General features: G+C 46.0%; 2 protein-coding genes across 5 annotated transcripts in view; both read left to right on the top strand.

Annotated features, from left to right (window-relative positions):
* The window catches only part of LOC103561889 (olfactory receptor 2AE1-like), a 122,124-nt gene that overhangs the window by 83,302 nt on the left and 21,951 nt on the right, over window positions 1–16,871 (top strand). The gene's annotated exons all lie outside the window — the stretch shown is intronic.
* Window positions 1–16,871, top strand: part of RCC1L (RCC1 like) — a 35,435-nt gene that overhangs the window by 16,669 nt on the left and 1,895 nt on the right. The window contains exons 7-10 of one of the 2 annotated variants that reach the window (XM_070567620.1): window positions 5,764–5,945; window positions 9,626–9,713; window positions 10,568–10,741; window positions 13,161–13,246. In XM_070567620.1, the coding sequence (XP_070423721.1) occupies window positions 5,764–5,945; window positions 9,626–9,713; window positions 10,568–10,741; window positions 13,161–13,246 (530 nt within the window). Of the gene's footprint in view, window positions 1–5,763; window positions 5,946–9,602; window positions 9,714–10,567; window positions 10,742–13,160; window positions 13,247–16,871 lie in introns of both variants that reach the window. The other variant, XM_070567621.1, reaches the window with a different exon arrangement.

Genomic DNA, 16,871 nt, shown 5'->3' with positions numbered 1-16,871 from the left:
TGGGCAAAAGCTTTGTGAAGTCATTTCTCCAAAGGAGATATACAAATGGCCAAAAAGCACATGGAAAAAGACACACATAATTAGTCATCAGGGAAATGCAAACCAATACCGTGGTGAGATATCACTACCACTTTACATTCATCAGGATGGTTACTATCAAAAAGCCTCCAGCTAATAAGAAGTGTTGATGAGAAGGTGAAGAAATTGGAACCCTCATACATTGCTGGTGGGAATTTAAAATGGCACAGCCACTGTGGAAAATAGTTTGGCTATTCCTCAAAAAGTTAAGCGTAGAATTACCGTATGACCCAGCAATTTCACTCCTAGGTATGTAGCCAAGAGAAATGAAAACATTTATCTACCTAAAAACTTGTTCACATATGTTCATAGTAGCATTCCCCATAATATCTCAAAAGTAGAAACAACCCAAATGTCCATTAACTGACAAAATGCGTTCATTTTGTTTGAAGGGGGTCCAAAGGTTAAAAAAAATCAAACAAAAAAAACCAGACAAAATTACCAGGTGGAGGAAGAGGGAAGCGCAGTTCCAGTCATCTCGAGCCATTGCTCATCCACTAACACCTGCTGTCCTTTCCTCAAAGAGGCCTAGATGGCTATTTCATAGCAGGTGTAATTTACACAGGTACATTTTCCCATTTCTGTGCTACGCACACTGTGTGATCCTCTGTGGAAACATTTCCAAGGCACGTGAGCCTGGAATCCCACACAACTTCAGGTACCTGTAAACTTGGATTGGCACACACTGCTCACTGACTCAGCTGCACAGTTGAATCCCTTGGATGTTGCAACAAAGGATTGGAGATGAATTGTTCTGCCTCTTGTTTAAACAAAGCAAAAACCAAAGCATGGTATATCCACACAGTGAAATATTATTCAGCCATGAAAAGGAGTGGAGTTCTGATACTTGCTATAACATGGATGAACCTTGAAAACATTGTGCTGAGTGAAAGAATCCAGACACACAAGAACATATTTTGTATGATTCCATTTATAGGAAATGCCCAGAATAGGCAAATCCATAGAGACAGCGAGTAGCTTAGAGGTTGCCAGGGCTGGGGGTGAGGTGGAAAATGGGGAATGACTGCTGAGTGGGTGTGGAGTTTATTTCTTAGTGATGAAAATGTTCTGAAATTAGTTAGAGGGGATGGTTGCACAACATCCTGACTATTACTACAAACTACTGAATTGTACACTTTAAAATTATTGAAATGGTGAATTTGTTATGTTAATTTTATCTCAATAAAAAATATGTAACATAAATGTAAATTTTAAAACATGATAATAAAGTCAACTTTTGTGAAACGACTACCCAGTTGAAGACCTAGACATTTAAGACCTGCCCAATTAAGAACATTCCCGATGCTGTAGAGTCTGTCCCTACACTCCTCTCCTGTTCCCTCCACTTGCCTTCCCCCAGGGGGATCTGCTGTCTAAATTTTATTTCTATTATTCCTTTCTTTGAGGGGGTAAAATGTATACACACACACACACTCCTAAATAACGTCTTGACCAGTTTTGCTCATTTTAGGGGTCATACTGTATGTAGTCTTCTGTGACTTGGCTTGAACTCACAAGCCAAGCTCTTGTTCATAGCAGCACTATTCCAATAGCTCACAAGCCAAGTGAGTTCTTGTGTCTTAAGAACTTGTGTTTCTTAAGATTCAGCCATGTTGTTTTATGTATGCGTCTGCATACGAACGTGTGTGTTTGGGTTTTGTTTTGTTTTTTTTCCCTACAGCCAGGGAGGCCAGTTCCAGCTTGTAAATTGTTTTTTGTTTTTCTTCAATTTTTTTTATTGTGGTAAAATACACACAATATAAAACTTACCATCTTAACCATTTTTAAATGGACAGTTCAGTGGTATTAAGGACATCCATGTTATTGTGCAAATATCCCCACCATCCATCTCTAGAACTCTTTCATCTTACAAAACTGAAACTTTATACCCATTAAACAGTAACTCCCATTCTCCCCTCCCCCTAGCCCGTGCATCCATCATTCTGCTTCCTGCCTCTATGAATTTGACTAGACTAGGTGCCTCTTTTAAGTGGAATCATACAGTATTTGTCTTTTTGTTACAGGCTCATTTCAATTAGCATAATGTCCTCAAAGTGCATCCATGTTGTATCATATGCCAGAATTTCCTTCCTTTTTAAGACTGAGTAATATTCCATTCTGTGTATAGAACACATTTTGCTTATCTATTCATCCATTGATGGACACTTGGGTTGCTTCTCCTTTTAGCTATTGGAATATTGCTGCTACGAACATGAGTGTACAAATACCTCTTTGAGACCCTGCTGTCAGTTCTTTTGGGTATATACCCAGAAGTGGAATTGCTGAATCATATGGGAATTCTACCTTTAAATTTTTGAGGAACTGCCATACTGTTTTCCACAGCGACTTCACCGTTTTACATTGTCACCAGCGGTGTTTGAAGTTCTAATTTCTTCACATCCTCGCCAACACTTATTATTTTCTGGGTCTTTTTGTTTCTGGTAGGAGCCATCCTAATGGATGTAAAGTAGTATCTCATCATGTATTTTTTTTTTTTTAAGCAAATGACTTTTTTTTTAAAGATTGGCCCGTGAGCTAACAACTGTTGCAACTCTTCTTTTTTTCTTCTTCCTTCTTCTTCTCGCCAAAGCCCCCCAATACATAGTTGTATATTCTAGTTATGAGGGCCTCTGGTTGTGCTATGTGGGATGCCGCCTCAGCATGGCCTGATGAATGGTGCCATGTCTGCACCCAGAATCTGAACTGCCAAAACCCTGGGCCCTCGAAGCGGAACGCATGAACTTAACCACTCAGCCACAGGGCCGGACCCTCGTTGTGGTTTTGATTTGCATTTCCTTAATGATTAGTGATGTTGAGCATCTTTTCATGTGCTTATTGGCCATCTGTATGTCTTCTTTGGAGAAATGTCTGTTCAAGTCATTTGTGTGGTTTTTAATTGAGTTTTTTGTTGTTGTAGAGTTTTAGGAGTTCTCTATATATTCTGGTTATTAATCCCTTATCAGATTTATAATTTCCAAATATTTTCTCCCATTCTATGGGTTGCCTTTTTTACTTTGTTGATAGTGTCTTTTGATGCATAACAGGTTTTAATTTTCCTAAGTCCAATTTGTCTGTTTTTTCTTTTGTGCCTGTGCCTTTGGGATCATATTCAAGAAGTCATCGTTAAATCCTGTGTCATTAAGCTTTTGCTCTCTTTTCTTCTAAGAACTTTATAGTTTTAGCTCTTATGTTTAGGTCTTTGATTCATTTGGAGTTGATTTTGTACGTGGTGTTAGCTAAGGGTCTAACTTTATTCTTTTGCATGTGGATATCCAGTTTTCCCAGCATCATTCTCTGAAAAGCCTATCCTTTCTGCATTGAATGGTCTTGGGACTCCTGTCAGAAATTATTTGACTATACATGGGATGGTTTATCTCTGACTATTCTGTTCCACTGGTTTACATGTCTCTCTTTAAGCCACACTGTACCACACCGTTTTGGTTACTGTAGCTCTGTAGTAAGTTTTGAAATCAGGAACTGTGAATCCTCCAAGTTTGTTCTTTTTCAAGATCAGTTGGCTTTTAGGGTCCTTTGAAATTCCATATAAATTTCAGGATGAATATTTCTATTTCTGTGAAAAACACTGTTGGCATTTCGATAGGAGTTACATTGAATCTGTAGATGACTTTGAATAGTGTTGTCTTAGCAATATTAAATCTTGCAGTCCACGAACATAAGACGTCTTTCCATCTATTTATGTTTTCTTTAGTTTCTTTCAGCAATGTTTTGCAGTTTTCATTGTAGAAATCTTTCACCTTTTTGGTTAAGTTAATTCCTGAGTATTTTATTCTGCTGGCTGCTGCTGTATATATGGTTGTTTTCTTAATTTCCTTTTGTGGAATGTTCGTTGTTAGTATATAGAACTGCAGTTGAGTTTTTTGTGTTGATTCTGTATCCTGCGTCTTTGCTGAATGCACTTCATTCATTTTTATAGCTGCATGATATTCTACCATAGAATATATGTCAATTCATTCACTTTCCTTTTGAGAGAGATTTGGATGGTTTAGTTTTTTGTTATATAACAAGCAGTGCTTCTGTAACCATCTGTTAGTCTCCTTGTGCACATGGTCTAGGATTTCTAGTGATGAGTCTGTGAGTAGAAGTGAGCTACAGGGTATGCATATGTAATTCAAATGATTGTTTTTCAAAATAGTTAACAAATGACCCCCCACAGCAGCACAGTGTTGTTCCACAGCGTGTCCGAGGCTTGGTATTTTTCCTTTATAAGTTTTTGCCTGTCTGGTGGATGTGAAATAGTCTCTCACTGAGGTTTGAATTTGCATTTTCCTAATTGCTACCTGAGAGTGCCCATCTTTTTATATGTTTATTGGCCAGGATTGTTTGTTTTCTCTGAAATGTACATGGTGTCTTTGCCCATTTGTGTTGACTTGTCTTTTTCTTACTGATTTTTTAGGAGTTGTTTATATACACTGTATCTTTATTCTTTATCAGTTATTACAGGCTTGTGCAGATCTTCTCTCAGATTGTGGCTTGTCTTTCTGTCCATCCATTTGAGTTTTTAATTTTAAGTATATTTTTTCATTTCTAATTTCTTCATTTTCTGATTTGCCTGGCCATTTGCTTTTTTTTTTTTTTTTTTAAAGATTTTATTTTTTCCTTTTTCTCCCCAAAGCCCCCCAGTACATAGTTGTGTATTCTTCGTTGTGGGTTCCTCTAGTTGTGGCATGTGGGACGCTGCCTCAGCGTGGTCTGATGAGCAGTGCCATGTCCGCGCCCAGGATTCGAACCAACGAAACACTGGGCCGCCTGCAGCGGAGCGCGCGAACGTAACCACTCGGCCACGGGGCCAGCCCCTGCCTGGCCATTTTCAATAGTCTCTTGTTCCTAATGTTATTTCTTTAAACCTTGCACACACAGGTATTTTTTATTCCGTGCGTCATAATTCCAGTGTCTGAAGTCTGGAGGGGATTGTAAGTTGTGGGTTCTGTTGACTCTCACTCGTAGTGGCATCTTTCCTTATGTGTTTAGTAGGTTTTGACTGTGAGCTCATATTTTATTGAGTTTAATTTGCGGAAACTTTAAGGGCCTAAATTGGAGGTGCTTTCCCCTGAGAGGAAGTGGATTTGCTTTTGCTGTTGTGAGGGTGCTGCAGTCTCACAGTGCTTTGAGGCCTGGTGTGAGCAGGAGTCTGTGGTCAATGTCCTGCCTCGCTCTGCTGCCCAGGGGTCACCCTCCATTTCAGTGCTGATGGTGACCTTTGTCCTTCGGGGAAGCCCTGTGTTTTCCTCTCTTTACTGGTTACCACACCACTTTCCCTATCTTGGTTTCCTGGGTTTTGGGGGTGGCCTGGGGGGTCGGGATGGGATGGATTCTTAGAAATTTCCTTTACTTTTTAGCAAGCCCAACAATATATTAGAAATTGCTCATTGTAATATATGTACGCTCTTTTCGGTTCATTGTATAGTGGTGTTTCATCTGGAAAAGTTTTCTCACTTGAATCAGACCTAGAAAATTCCAAGGGTTTTAAAATAATGCCCATTACAATTATGTCTTTTTCCTCCTCTGAGAACCTGGAGAAGGAAGTTGTAGATAATGCAGACGACCAGGTTAGGATTTCTGAGTTATTTGTAAAGTGTTCAAAACTGTGTTTTGCACATAGGAAGTCTATGTCAGTGTTTGCTAAGAGAATAAATAATTAAAAGTAAGTGTTTTCCATTGTGTTAGGTCTGGGTCACTACAGTATCACCAGCACACCCACCATGCTGGGTGGAGACCTTGCTGGAGTGAATGTTGTCCAGGTCGCCACCTACGGTGACTGTTGCCTGGCTGTGTCTGCTGACGGAGGCCTCTTTGGTTGGGGAAACTCTGAGTACCTGCAGCTGGCTTCTGTCACTGACTCCACACAGGTATGAAGTCACTTACAACACGGGGCTGGGAGATTTGGGAATATAAAGTGCGAAGGACAATTATAAGAGATTCTTCACCAAAGTGTGATGTATAAAGTGTTGTTTAGGCCTCACGTGCTGTAAGAAGGGCTCTTCCAGGTACCGAGTTCTTGGCGATCTCGTTGGAGCCTGGAAAGAAAGCTTAGATTCAAAAGCCATCATCATTAATACTTTGATGAGGTAATCCTGATGTAGAACAGTATTTTAGGTGTGTCTTTACCCTGTCTTGTTCTAAAAGGGATATGAGGCTGTTTACATACGTTCCTGTGATGTCACAGTGTGCTTTCTGTTGCGTTGTCACATATATGCCCCAAAGCACACATGTCCTAAGTGTGCAGCTCAATGACGACACCTGTGCAACCCCACCCAGATCAGGCAGGAGAACACTGGCAGCCCTGCAGACCCCTCCTGTGGCCTTTCCTTGTCACTGCCTCCTCCTTCTCACCAAAGTGAGCCACCATCAGTATAATTTAGTAGGATTTTAAAAGTTTTATTGAGGAAAATTTCAAATATAGACAAAAAGAGCTCATTGCATAATTAATCTCTATGTACCCATTACCCATGTTCCACAATTTCCAACTAATGGCCCAATATTAAAAATAGAGAGATAATTCACCATTTTTGAGTGTATAATTTAGTGGCTTTTAGTCTAGTCACAGGGTTGTGCAACCATCACCACACTCTAATTCTGAACATTTTCATCCGCCGCCACCCCCCAAAACCCATACCTCTAATAGCCGATTCTCTTGCATCTATAATTTCGTCTGTTTCTCTGCCCTGGATTATTTTGAAGCAAATCCTAGATATTATATTTCTTCCATTAAAATTTCAGTATCTCTAAAAGATAAGGACTATTTAAAAAACATACTACATTCTTTAATTTCATCAAACTCTGAGAACATCCGGAAGGGTTTTAAATATATATGAACAGATGAAGAGATTTGCACAGAGGGAAACTAAAGGTCAGCTAATAAGATGAAAGACTGCATTCTCTCTGGTCTGGTCCAGTGGCTAGAAGTGGATGCAGATTTGGCTCTGAGCTTCCTAGTAGCCAAAGCAAAGAAGAAAATATGATCATATAAATGGTTCGTTGTTCCTACAAGATAAGCAGTAATTAAAGGGTTCAGGAGAAGTACTGCTCTTCCTGATACCAAGGCTGCAAAACTGTCTCCCATGGCCTTTCTGTGGGGGCAGATCAGTGTCGTTTCATTGTTATCTGTTGCTGTGTAACAAATGCCCCCAAAGTTTAGTAGCTTAAAAGAACACACATTTATCATCTCGTTTTCTGTGGATCAGGAATCTAGGTGGGGGTCTTAGCTGGGTCTTTGGCTCTGAGGGTCTCAAAGGCTTCAGTCATCTTAGGATTCCGCTGGGGAAGGCTCTGCTTCCAAGACCACACCGGTGGTTGTTGGGAGGATTCAGGTCCGCGTGGTTGTTGCACTGGGGCCCCAGGTCCTTGCTGGAAGTTGGCCAGCTAATGGTTGTTGGCCAAGCCTTCCTTGGTTCCTTGCCATGTAGCCTTCTCTATATGACAGCTCACAACGTGTCAGCTGGCTTCATTGGAGCGAGCAAATAAGAGGGCAACAAAGAATGCCAGCAAGACAGGAGTCCGTGTTCTATCATTTATTCTTAGCAGTGACCTCCCCTCACTTTTGCTGGCCTTCTGCTCATTAGGAGCAAGTCACTAGGTCCAGCCCCCACGCAAGGGTAGGGATTACACATGGGTGTGACTAGCAGGAGACGGGGATCATGAGGGGCCATCTTAGAAGTAGCCCACCACAATCATGATTCTTTACTGTGGCGTGAGCCTCACCCTGTCCGTGACAACAGGGGTGTGTTTCCAATGGCTCTTTGCCAGAGCACAGTTAGGTAAAACAGCTGTCTGAGAGCCAGGCAGCAGAGGCCAGACCCCAGCTCTGACAGCTTTGCTCATCTAGGCATACATTTTCTGGCTCAATAAAGACTTTTCATTCCTTTTGAGTCAATTAGGGGCTATTATTGTCCAGCTGTCTTCATTTGAGAGTGACTCTAAAGATTCATGGCTGTCACTAAAGCGTTTAAAATCTGTCTTTCCAAAGTTATTCCTCAGCAGAGATACCAGGATCACATCCTGCTGGAAAGCTAAGTTGGTCACACTTGCTCCCATCTCTCACTGTCAGCAGAAGAACTCGCCTCCTGTTTCATAGAGGAAACAGATGCCTCCAGCTGAGAAAGCCCTCAGTTTCCCTCTCAGACTCCCACACACTCGCCTGTACCTGTCCCACCCTGGGCCCATTCCCTTTGCAGCAGAGGGGAGGTGTTTCTCTTCCTGTTGGAGCTGGTGCTTCTCTCTGTGCCCTGGGTCCCTCTCCTCCCTCCTTCTCGGAAGCCTCACTCCATGTGCTGGGCCTTCTTTCCCACAGCCCCAACCTCCCTCTCTGCTGGTCCCTCCCCATCAGTCTTTACTCCTGACTCAGGTGTCTTCCATCTTAAGAGGCCCTGTGTGGACCCCTCCGTCTCCTCCCAATCCCCCTTGGCTTCACCTCCTGCTTCCCCTTCTAGGCTAAACTCAGGAGCTGCGTTGACTTACTATCTGCATTTCCTCATCTCCTTCTCCTTCCTCTGTCAGTTGCACTCAGCTTCCACCGTATCAGTTTGCTGAGTGGCTCTTGCTAGGGTTCTAGTGACCTCCATGTTGCTAAAAACAATAATAAAGAAGCTGGAGAACATTTTCCAATCTTTACCTTTCTTGACCTCTCAGCTGCATTTGACGTTGGCCGTGACATGCTCACCATCTTTGTGAAGAACACTCTTCTTTTTGCCCCTGTGGCTAGACTCTTGGAGGGCTCTTTCCCTTTCTGGTTCCTTCTTGGTCTCATTTCCTGGCTCTCCTCCTGGACCAGGCCTTCCCATGTCGAAGGTCCTTGTGGTGGGGACTGTGCTCTCCTTTCCTCTGTGTTCTTCAGAAGCAATCACCCTCACCATGGCTGCATTGCCGTCATGAGCTCAGGACTCTCCAGCTGGCAGGTCAGGCCCAGACTGCTCTTTGCGGGTGCAAACCTCTCTCAGTGCCACTTGACATTTGCGTTTGGCCATCTCTAGGTACTGCGAGTTCATTGTGTCCAAAACTGAGCTCCCGCTTGTCCCCTACCTGCTCCTTCTCCACTGTTTCCCACGCCCACCTGCGGTCCCCTCTAGAAATCAGTTCCTCCCCTACTTAAAGCCCATACTGGCTCCTCGTTGTGCTTAGAATAAAGACCAAATTCTTCCTGTGGTCTACAGCATCCTGATGATTTGCCCTCCCTGCTCCCTACCAGCATCTTGCAAATACTCCCCCTTGTCCCCTGGCTCCATCTACTCGTCCTTTGTTTAAACTCCCTCAGTGGGCGGTGCGCCCTGCCCCCCTTTGCAGGTGCCATCTACCCTACTTGGAATACCCTTCTCTTCCCTCCCCTCCTGGCTACTCCTCATCCCTCGGACCACAGGGTAGAGTGGAGCCTCCCGACTGCCCCCCAAGCTCCATCAGGCTCCCTGGCGGTCCCTCCCGGAGAGCCCTCGCCGCCCTCAGTGCGGTCAGCACGGAGGAATTTGGTGTCAGTTTTGGGTGACCTCTGCTTTGCTTGTTTGTCTTCCTAACAGTGTGGACCCTTCCTTTGATTCAGGTGAATGTCCCCCGGTGCCTACCCTTCTCAGGAGTAGGGAAGGTGAAGCAAGCTGCGTGTGGAGGCACAGGCTGTGCTGTATTAAATGGTGAGACCCTACTGCAGGCACTTCATTGGGAAGCCTGTAGGTGATGGGGTGGGGAAGGGTCAGTGTCCGTTGGATTCGCAGCAGCCACCCTCAGCCTGAGGGAGGAAACATGGCTGTGGGATGACCTTGTTAGGTTGAGTTCAGTTAACAGAGGGTAAGGGTGACATTGCTGACAGAGAGGTAATAGCCACAGTTTATATGTAGACAAATAGCCAGCCCAGAGCTTAGTAATTCTGTAGCGAGCCTCTGGAGTGGAGAAGGAAATACTTTCTCCCTCTCCCTTAGCCTGGGCCACAGATGCCAGCCCTGCCTTCTCCAGAGAGAAGCGCCAAGAAGCAGGCAGATGGAGAAGAGCCTTGGGGTTTGGATACTGAGATCCACGCCCCCGGGATTAAATGTCTGGCACCACTGATGAGGATTCAACTTTTTATAGCCAAAAAATTGTTTCTAAGGGTTTTAGGTATCTGGCCAGAAGTTGTTTGGTACTTGGCTTGCTCTTCTGATCAGTGTGAAACTTAGAGCTGTTGGTAGGGGACAAACTGTCCTAAGGCTCTCCTGTGTTCACAGGGGGTTTCGGGGTGATTTATGGCCTGGGCCCATCCAGGTTACCCTCAAGATGTGGGAAGTTTCTATTCTGAGATTAGGTAGCTGGCTAGACATAACTCCACAAGCAAGCATTTGAAAGAGGAGAAAAGAAACTTATTATTTCAAATATCTGTCAGCATGTTCTTGCCAAGCAAGGAGGAAAAAAATCCACGTGGATCTAATGTATCTCAGTGGTGCAGTTTGAATCTCCAGTGAGGGACGCGGCACTTTGGTTTGACTTACTGATTGTTGTTTTTACTGTAATGTAGAAGAAGGGCGTGTTTTTGTCTGGGGCTATGGAATTCTTGGGAAAGGACCAAACCTAGTGGAAACTGCCCTGCCAGAAATGATTCCTCCCTCTCTCTTCGGCTTGACGGAGTTCAACCCAGAAGTCCAGGTTTCCCGCATTCGCTGTGGACTCAGCCACTTTGCTGCCCTTACCAGTAAGTGACCAAGCCCCAAAGTGCGGCCCTGAAGACAGTTAGAGTTCCACTCTCTCAGGTTCACCCCCAGAGCGTGGGCAGCTCTCAGTTTCCATCCATCCAGTAGGGGGCGCCCCCTATGGATAGTAATAGAGCAGGTAATCCAGAAGCTGTTTGGCTTGAGGTTGTATAAAGTGTGTCTTTTTTCATCCTGGAGTTTTGTTTTTGCTTCATTTGGTTTGTGGTTGGGCTAATGTGAAAGTGAATTTTCTCAAGAGGATGCTCATCGGTGGTAGGAGAGGGACCCTTGAGAATGTCGGGGTGCTGGGGGGAACCAGCAGAGGTTGGGTGAATCCCCTAGAAGGTCATTAGGAAATGAATGTGTGGGGCTCACCTCACTCCTGGTCAAGCCCAACCCTAACCTGATCCAGGAACGTGGGATGGCGGGAGGCAGGCTTGTCAGACCCTCCTCTGGTTTTGGGGAGGGAAACCTGCCTGATTTATGCAAAGTGCTGGGAAGAGAATGATCAAAGAGAAGACTGACATGGAGCTTTTCTCAAAGGTTTGCCCAATTACAAAGCCATCAGATACGCAGGTACCCACTGACCTCTCGAGTGTGTGCTTTTTCTTGATGGTATCTCCTATTCCACCACAGTGGCTCTTGGTTCAGTTCACTGCTCTTTAGTTGACTAGACTAGAAAGACTGAACTAAATTAATTTCATTTTGTTATCCTCAAGTAGGTTTCATATTTCCTTGCAATTAAAACATCTTTTCATCTCCCGGTAGAAAATTGTTTTCTTTTAAACATCTGGGCAGGGACAGCCAGTGTGGGTCATTCTCTGGCCCCACACTACTCTGAGGACTGTTCCAGATGCCCGCCCTCTGCCCCAGAGTCCTGACTGCTGTTCAGTTGTCGTCTGAGGTTCAGATCTCGGGCCCTGAAAGCACCCAGGCTGTGGCGTGGACTGTGGGCGTGTGATTGTGTATGCAGCCCCAGTGGTCACCATGATCACCCGGGAGAAGCCATCAGCACTGTCACAGTTAGCACTTCCATTTGGTAATGACTCCAGAGCACGAGAGTCGTCTAAAGCTATTTTGATTTAAAAAATGAGTCATTATGGACTCATTCCGGAGATATCAGTGATCTATTTTCCAGAATGTTCTAAGGCTTAAATTGTGCAGAGTCACATCCTTGGAAATCCATACGAAGTGTGCAACTAGAGTAGACTGTTTTCTGTTTGCTGTCATGCCGTATGTCCATTTTGGGTCACACTGAAATGAAATCCCTGTCTAGATTTCCCAAAGCCACCCTCCCGGTGCCGGTGACCATCCCTCAGTAGAGGGAGCATCAGAGCTTGCGTTTCTCCCCTGTCTGTGTGTCCAGCGTTTGCATATGTTCGGCTAGGAGCTGGAGTTGGTTGATTTACCCTGAGGTCTGCTGGCATTTTGGGGGCGAGACTGAATTGTTCTGTTAAACACGTATAATCTGAGAGTGGAAGACTTAGGGTGGGTCAGACCCGAGGGGTTCTGACGGCTCGTAACCAAAGGATTCCTTCTTAATCAGCCCAGATGATTCTAGTCCTGGCTTCTTCATGTCTTGTCTTCTAATTCTACTTCCCTGACGGGGGTGGCGAAATGGAGCCTCAGTGCCACAGAGTGCCCAAAGCTGATGCAGAAGTCGGGACTGAAGGCTGGGTAGTGGGGGCTGCCCCACCAGGTCTGGGGGCCTGTCCTGGAGGCTGGCGGTTCCGGGAGCCCTCATCTAGGTTCAGTCTCCTGGGTGTCCTCTGTAGCACTCTGTCTGTTCTTGTCCCTCATGGCACTTTTTACACTTTGTAAACATGTGTATGTTGGTTTGATCGTTTATTTCTAGCTGTTCACCAACTACAGCCCCATGAGGACAGGAACCGTGCGTGTTCCTTCACTGTCCTATCCCAGCTCCCGGCACACAGACACAGACCCGGCCCAAAGAGGCACCCAGTGACCAGGTGTCACCTGAGCGAATGCTCCCCAGATGTGGACACCCAGACAAGGAATGACAGATGGGCCTACTTCTCCCCCTGTCAGGGCTTGAGCAAGATGGGAGGGTCTCCGATTTCAGGAGGTGTGGAGGGCATGGTTTGGTTGGACATGATTGTGGGTGAGGAGGTGCATAAGGGGTGAGCAGAGGAGACCGTGTGCAGGAGCCTCCTGGGCCCACAGCTCTGAGCAGGAGCTCATCTCCCATGTGGCGGACAGTGTCAGTCTAGGCTTGACATGTCTTTGGTTTGGGGACAGTATACTTTTCCCTTCAAAAGGAAGCGTTAATGCCTGGTAGAAATTGAAGTTGAACATTGGACTCTGTACGTGGTTCTAGAAAGCCTGTTCCCGTGACCCTTCCTCTTGCTGACTTGTCCCTGGCCTAGCCCCAACCAAGACACTTTTTTCCTTTCTTTGCAGACAAAGGAGAGCTGTTTGTGTGGGGCAAGAACATCCGAGGGTGCCTGGGAATTGGTCGCCTGGAAGACCAGTATTTCCCGTGGAGGGTAAGGCCAGACTGGGCGGGTGTAAGGGCGTGCCCACAGGGCAGACGCAGCTGATGAGGCAGCAGCGCCCAGTGTGCAGCTGGGCCAGGACCGGGTCCCCAGGAACTGCTCCCCGTCCTGGTCCCGGCTGCCCTCCTCCTTCCCCATGGCATCCTCTGCCAGGGCCTCAGGAGAGAATGCGTAGTGGTGAGCAGCTCACTGCTCTGAGCTCCTTCCTTGGCCTGTTGAGGGAGCAGCCTGCCCAAGAGCGGAACAGCCTGCCCAAGGAGGGAACAGCCTGCCCAAGGAGGAAACAGCCTGACCACAGGTTCCAGTGCCCAGTGAGAAACCTCATCAGAGGCTGTCCACTGGCATGTGGAGCAGAGAGAGAAAACCCTGCTGTGGCCTCAGAGAGGAGCCAGCTGCAGGCGGGGCACCCTGAGGCCCCAGAGAGGCTCCCAAGAGGCACATATTTGAAATGAAAAAACTGGCATGCCAGCAGCTGTTTAGAGGGGCTGGTGTAGAGGATTGTTTTAGAGCGCATTTAAAAGAAAGCAGGATGTTCACTGTTTAGAGGGTCTGACCACAGCCATGAAAGTGAAAAAAATAAGCCTTTTCATAGGCAGACGATGCAATTAGACAAAAAGTCTTGTTTCAGAATTAAAGGGGAAAAAGTTTCTTTCTTAAATTATAGTTTATCACAGTGTTGTTTTCTGAGTCAGCTCTTTAAGTTTCTTCTTAAGAAAAGCTATTTATTTTTTTGAATACAGAACATATGTATTTAGTACAAAGTGTATCATGGAAACTAAGTCTCCTGTCTCCTGTCCCAGAGGCGCCACCAGTCCTGCTTCTCGTGTTCCCTCCAGAGACAGACTCTGCAGAGAGAACACGTGTGTGTGTGTGTGCCCGTATGCACGCACAGGCCTAAGGGCTTCCTTTGAAGCCTTGATCTTAATAACGTGTTTTGAAATTGTGGAGAGCCTTTTTAAAAAACACTTGCAAAATGCAAAAGAAATGTCTAACTTAAATAAAAGGAGGATCTGTCTGTCAAAATCCCACTGCAGAATGTTTTGAGGCACTTTGGTAGTTTAGGGGCCGTTTCCATTGGCCCTTCCCTCAGCTGCTGCCTTTCCTGGTTCCTGTGACCTCGGCAGGCGCTGCCTCCCTTGTAAAAACTGCAGGTGCAGTATCTAAGAGAACAAGTCAAAATGGAGACTTTAAACTTGGTAGAAAAAACATGGTTGTGCCCCAGAGTTGCTCCCAAGCTGGTTGGCGCTAGCTCACTTGTTTTCTGAGCCTGGAAATACTGTGATGTGTGAGGGATGGAGAGTCACTGAGTGGACAGCGGACTGCAGCTCAGGTGACAATGAACATCAATAATGTCGATATCCCACTTGTTTTCTTAATAGTTCCTCACTGCCCTGTCTTCACCCACCAAGAAGGACTTCTTTCTGAGGGGAAGCTAGGCAAGCAGTAAAGCCACTGGGTTTTGGGTAAATGACCACTGTGACTAGAGCTTCCCACCTGCCTTCATTTCCTCCAAATTAGAGCAAAGATCAGCCTTGAGATAAGATTTGAAATCCGAGAGCATTTTCCCTGTAGAAATGGCTGGGCCAAGCTGGGGCCTCTGGTGGAGCTGGAGGCAGCAGGCTGCTGGGGGCCTGGCACCGCTTGCCCTTCCGACCACAGTCCCCTTCACTGACTCCTTCCACCCCTGTAGAAGCGTCCTTCCTCCATCATGCCATCAAGGATACTTCGCTCTGCCCCTGTGACGCCTGCTTTCTGGCCACACTGGCGTCCTCCCTTGCACGTTTGTTGAGTGCTAAATTTTGTGGAGCTCCTTTATTCCCTTGTCACTTTGTGATTGGTGTTGGGAGGATTGGGTGCAGGACAGGGCCTGAAAGGATGGTGCTGAGGGCCGAGGGCCTGGCCTTTCCACTCTGTACAAGCTCGAAGGTGGGAGGCCGGGGCTCTGGGAGAGGTGGTGGTGGGAACCAGGTTTGGGCACAGCTCGGTTGGGTTCCTTAAAGATGAGATGAGTCTGTTCTTGGGTAGTTGGACCTCACTTCAGTCTGTTGTTATACTCACTTTTTTTTTTAATTACAGGTGATTTTTATTCTTTAAAAAACTGTGTTTTCTTACTAATCTTCAGTGGGGAATATGTAACTTTAGAAGCATTCCAAGAAAGAATGCTACACTGGTACTAACTGGTTATTCTTAGACTCACAGAGCTTTTCTGCGAATGTGTAGGCCCAGGAAGTGACATCTGAATCACCTGATTCGCGCCTCTTTCCAGATGCTTTCTGGAATGTTTTCCTGCCACGCATTGATACTCAGAGCTCAGAGAGGTTCAGTGATTTCTTCAAGGTCACACATCTAGTAAGAAGAAGAGCCGAGATTCAGATTCAGAGGGTGAGAAACTGCTCGTCAGGGGCAGCCACCCACTGCTCCCCAGAGAGGGCTCTCAGAGGCCAGCCTCAGCCGAGACCATCATCCTGGTGAGGAAACCAAGGCCGAGTGGTTTCCTCTGACTTGGGCTCTAATGGCCAGAGCACTGAGGGGGCAAGGACATCAGTGCTCAAGTGCAGCAGCTTGACTACAGATGAGTGCAGAGTGGCTGTGTCCCTGGAAGGTAACGTGCACTCTGATGGCCTGGGGAGGTTGCTAAGGTGCACCTGTGCCCAGTCGCCTCAGAGGCAACGTTTTCTTTGCTTCCATGGCCGGACTGGAACATTTTCTGTGCCTGCGTTCCTTTGTGATGAACTGGAGGCACCACTTCTTGTTTGTTGAGTGATTTCTGTGATTGGTTTTGCTAAAGACGTATTTTTAGACAAGGAGGGGCAGGTGGCACAAATTGGTTGCTAGCATCCATTTGCCTTGTGGCCAGGAGTCCTTAATGGCCTCATCTCCCCATATCAAAGGCGCCAGGCTCTGGGGTTGGTGCCTGCTGCCTCCAGGCTTTTAGGCCGGGCTGTCTGGATTAGGCATTTTCCCCTCTTAATGTCAGTCAACTCCACAGGCTGTTACAGGTCCCCTTTCCAGCTGTCACACTGCCTGGCTGAGCACTGCCACCGGGAAGGATGGCAGAATTTGGATCTGGTCAGAATGGCAGCCTCAGCATCCAGGCAAACGTCTGAGGGGTAGTGGTGCAGGTGCAGTGTCTTAAAAATTGCCACCTGAGACACCGCTGTACAGTCCTGTGCTGTATAGTGACATTTCGGTCAATGACAGCCCACACATAGGGCGGTGGTCCCATGCGATTAGTACCATATAGCCTGGCTGTGTAGTAGGCTGTACCCTCAGGCTTATGTAAAGTGCACTCTGTCATGTTCGCACAGCAACGAAATTGCCTAACGATGCATTTCTCAGGACTCATCCCCGTGGTAAAGCGACTCATGACTGTATCACATTTGCTGCTTTTGCATCAAGAACCTCTAGAAGGATAAAAGAAACCATTAAAAGTAGTTTCCAGTTCAGAGGGAAGGTGGGGAATGGGGCAGATGATGACAGGGGTGATAGTAAAGGCATTTAAAACTTTTTTATTCTATTTCACTGAATGTCACTTAGCCACATGAATGTATTACCTATTTAAAATAACAATAACAACAACAACACTAACAACAATAATAGTAAAGCCACAAGAGAA

This window comes from Equus przewalskii, chromosome 12 (assembly GCF_037783145.1).
Source record: "Equus przewalskii isolate Varuska chromosome 12, EquPr2, whole genome shotgun sequence".
Taxonomy (NCBI): Eukaryota; Metazoa; Chordata; class Mammalia; order Perissodactyla; family Equidae; genus Equus; species Equus przewalskii.
The sequence above is the reverse complement of the archived record's forward strand: the minus strand, read 5'-3'. Positions and strand labels throughout refer to the sequence as shown.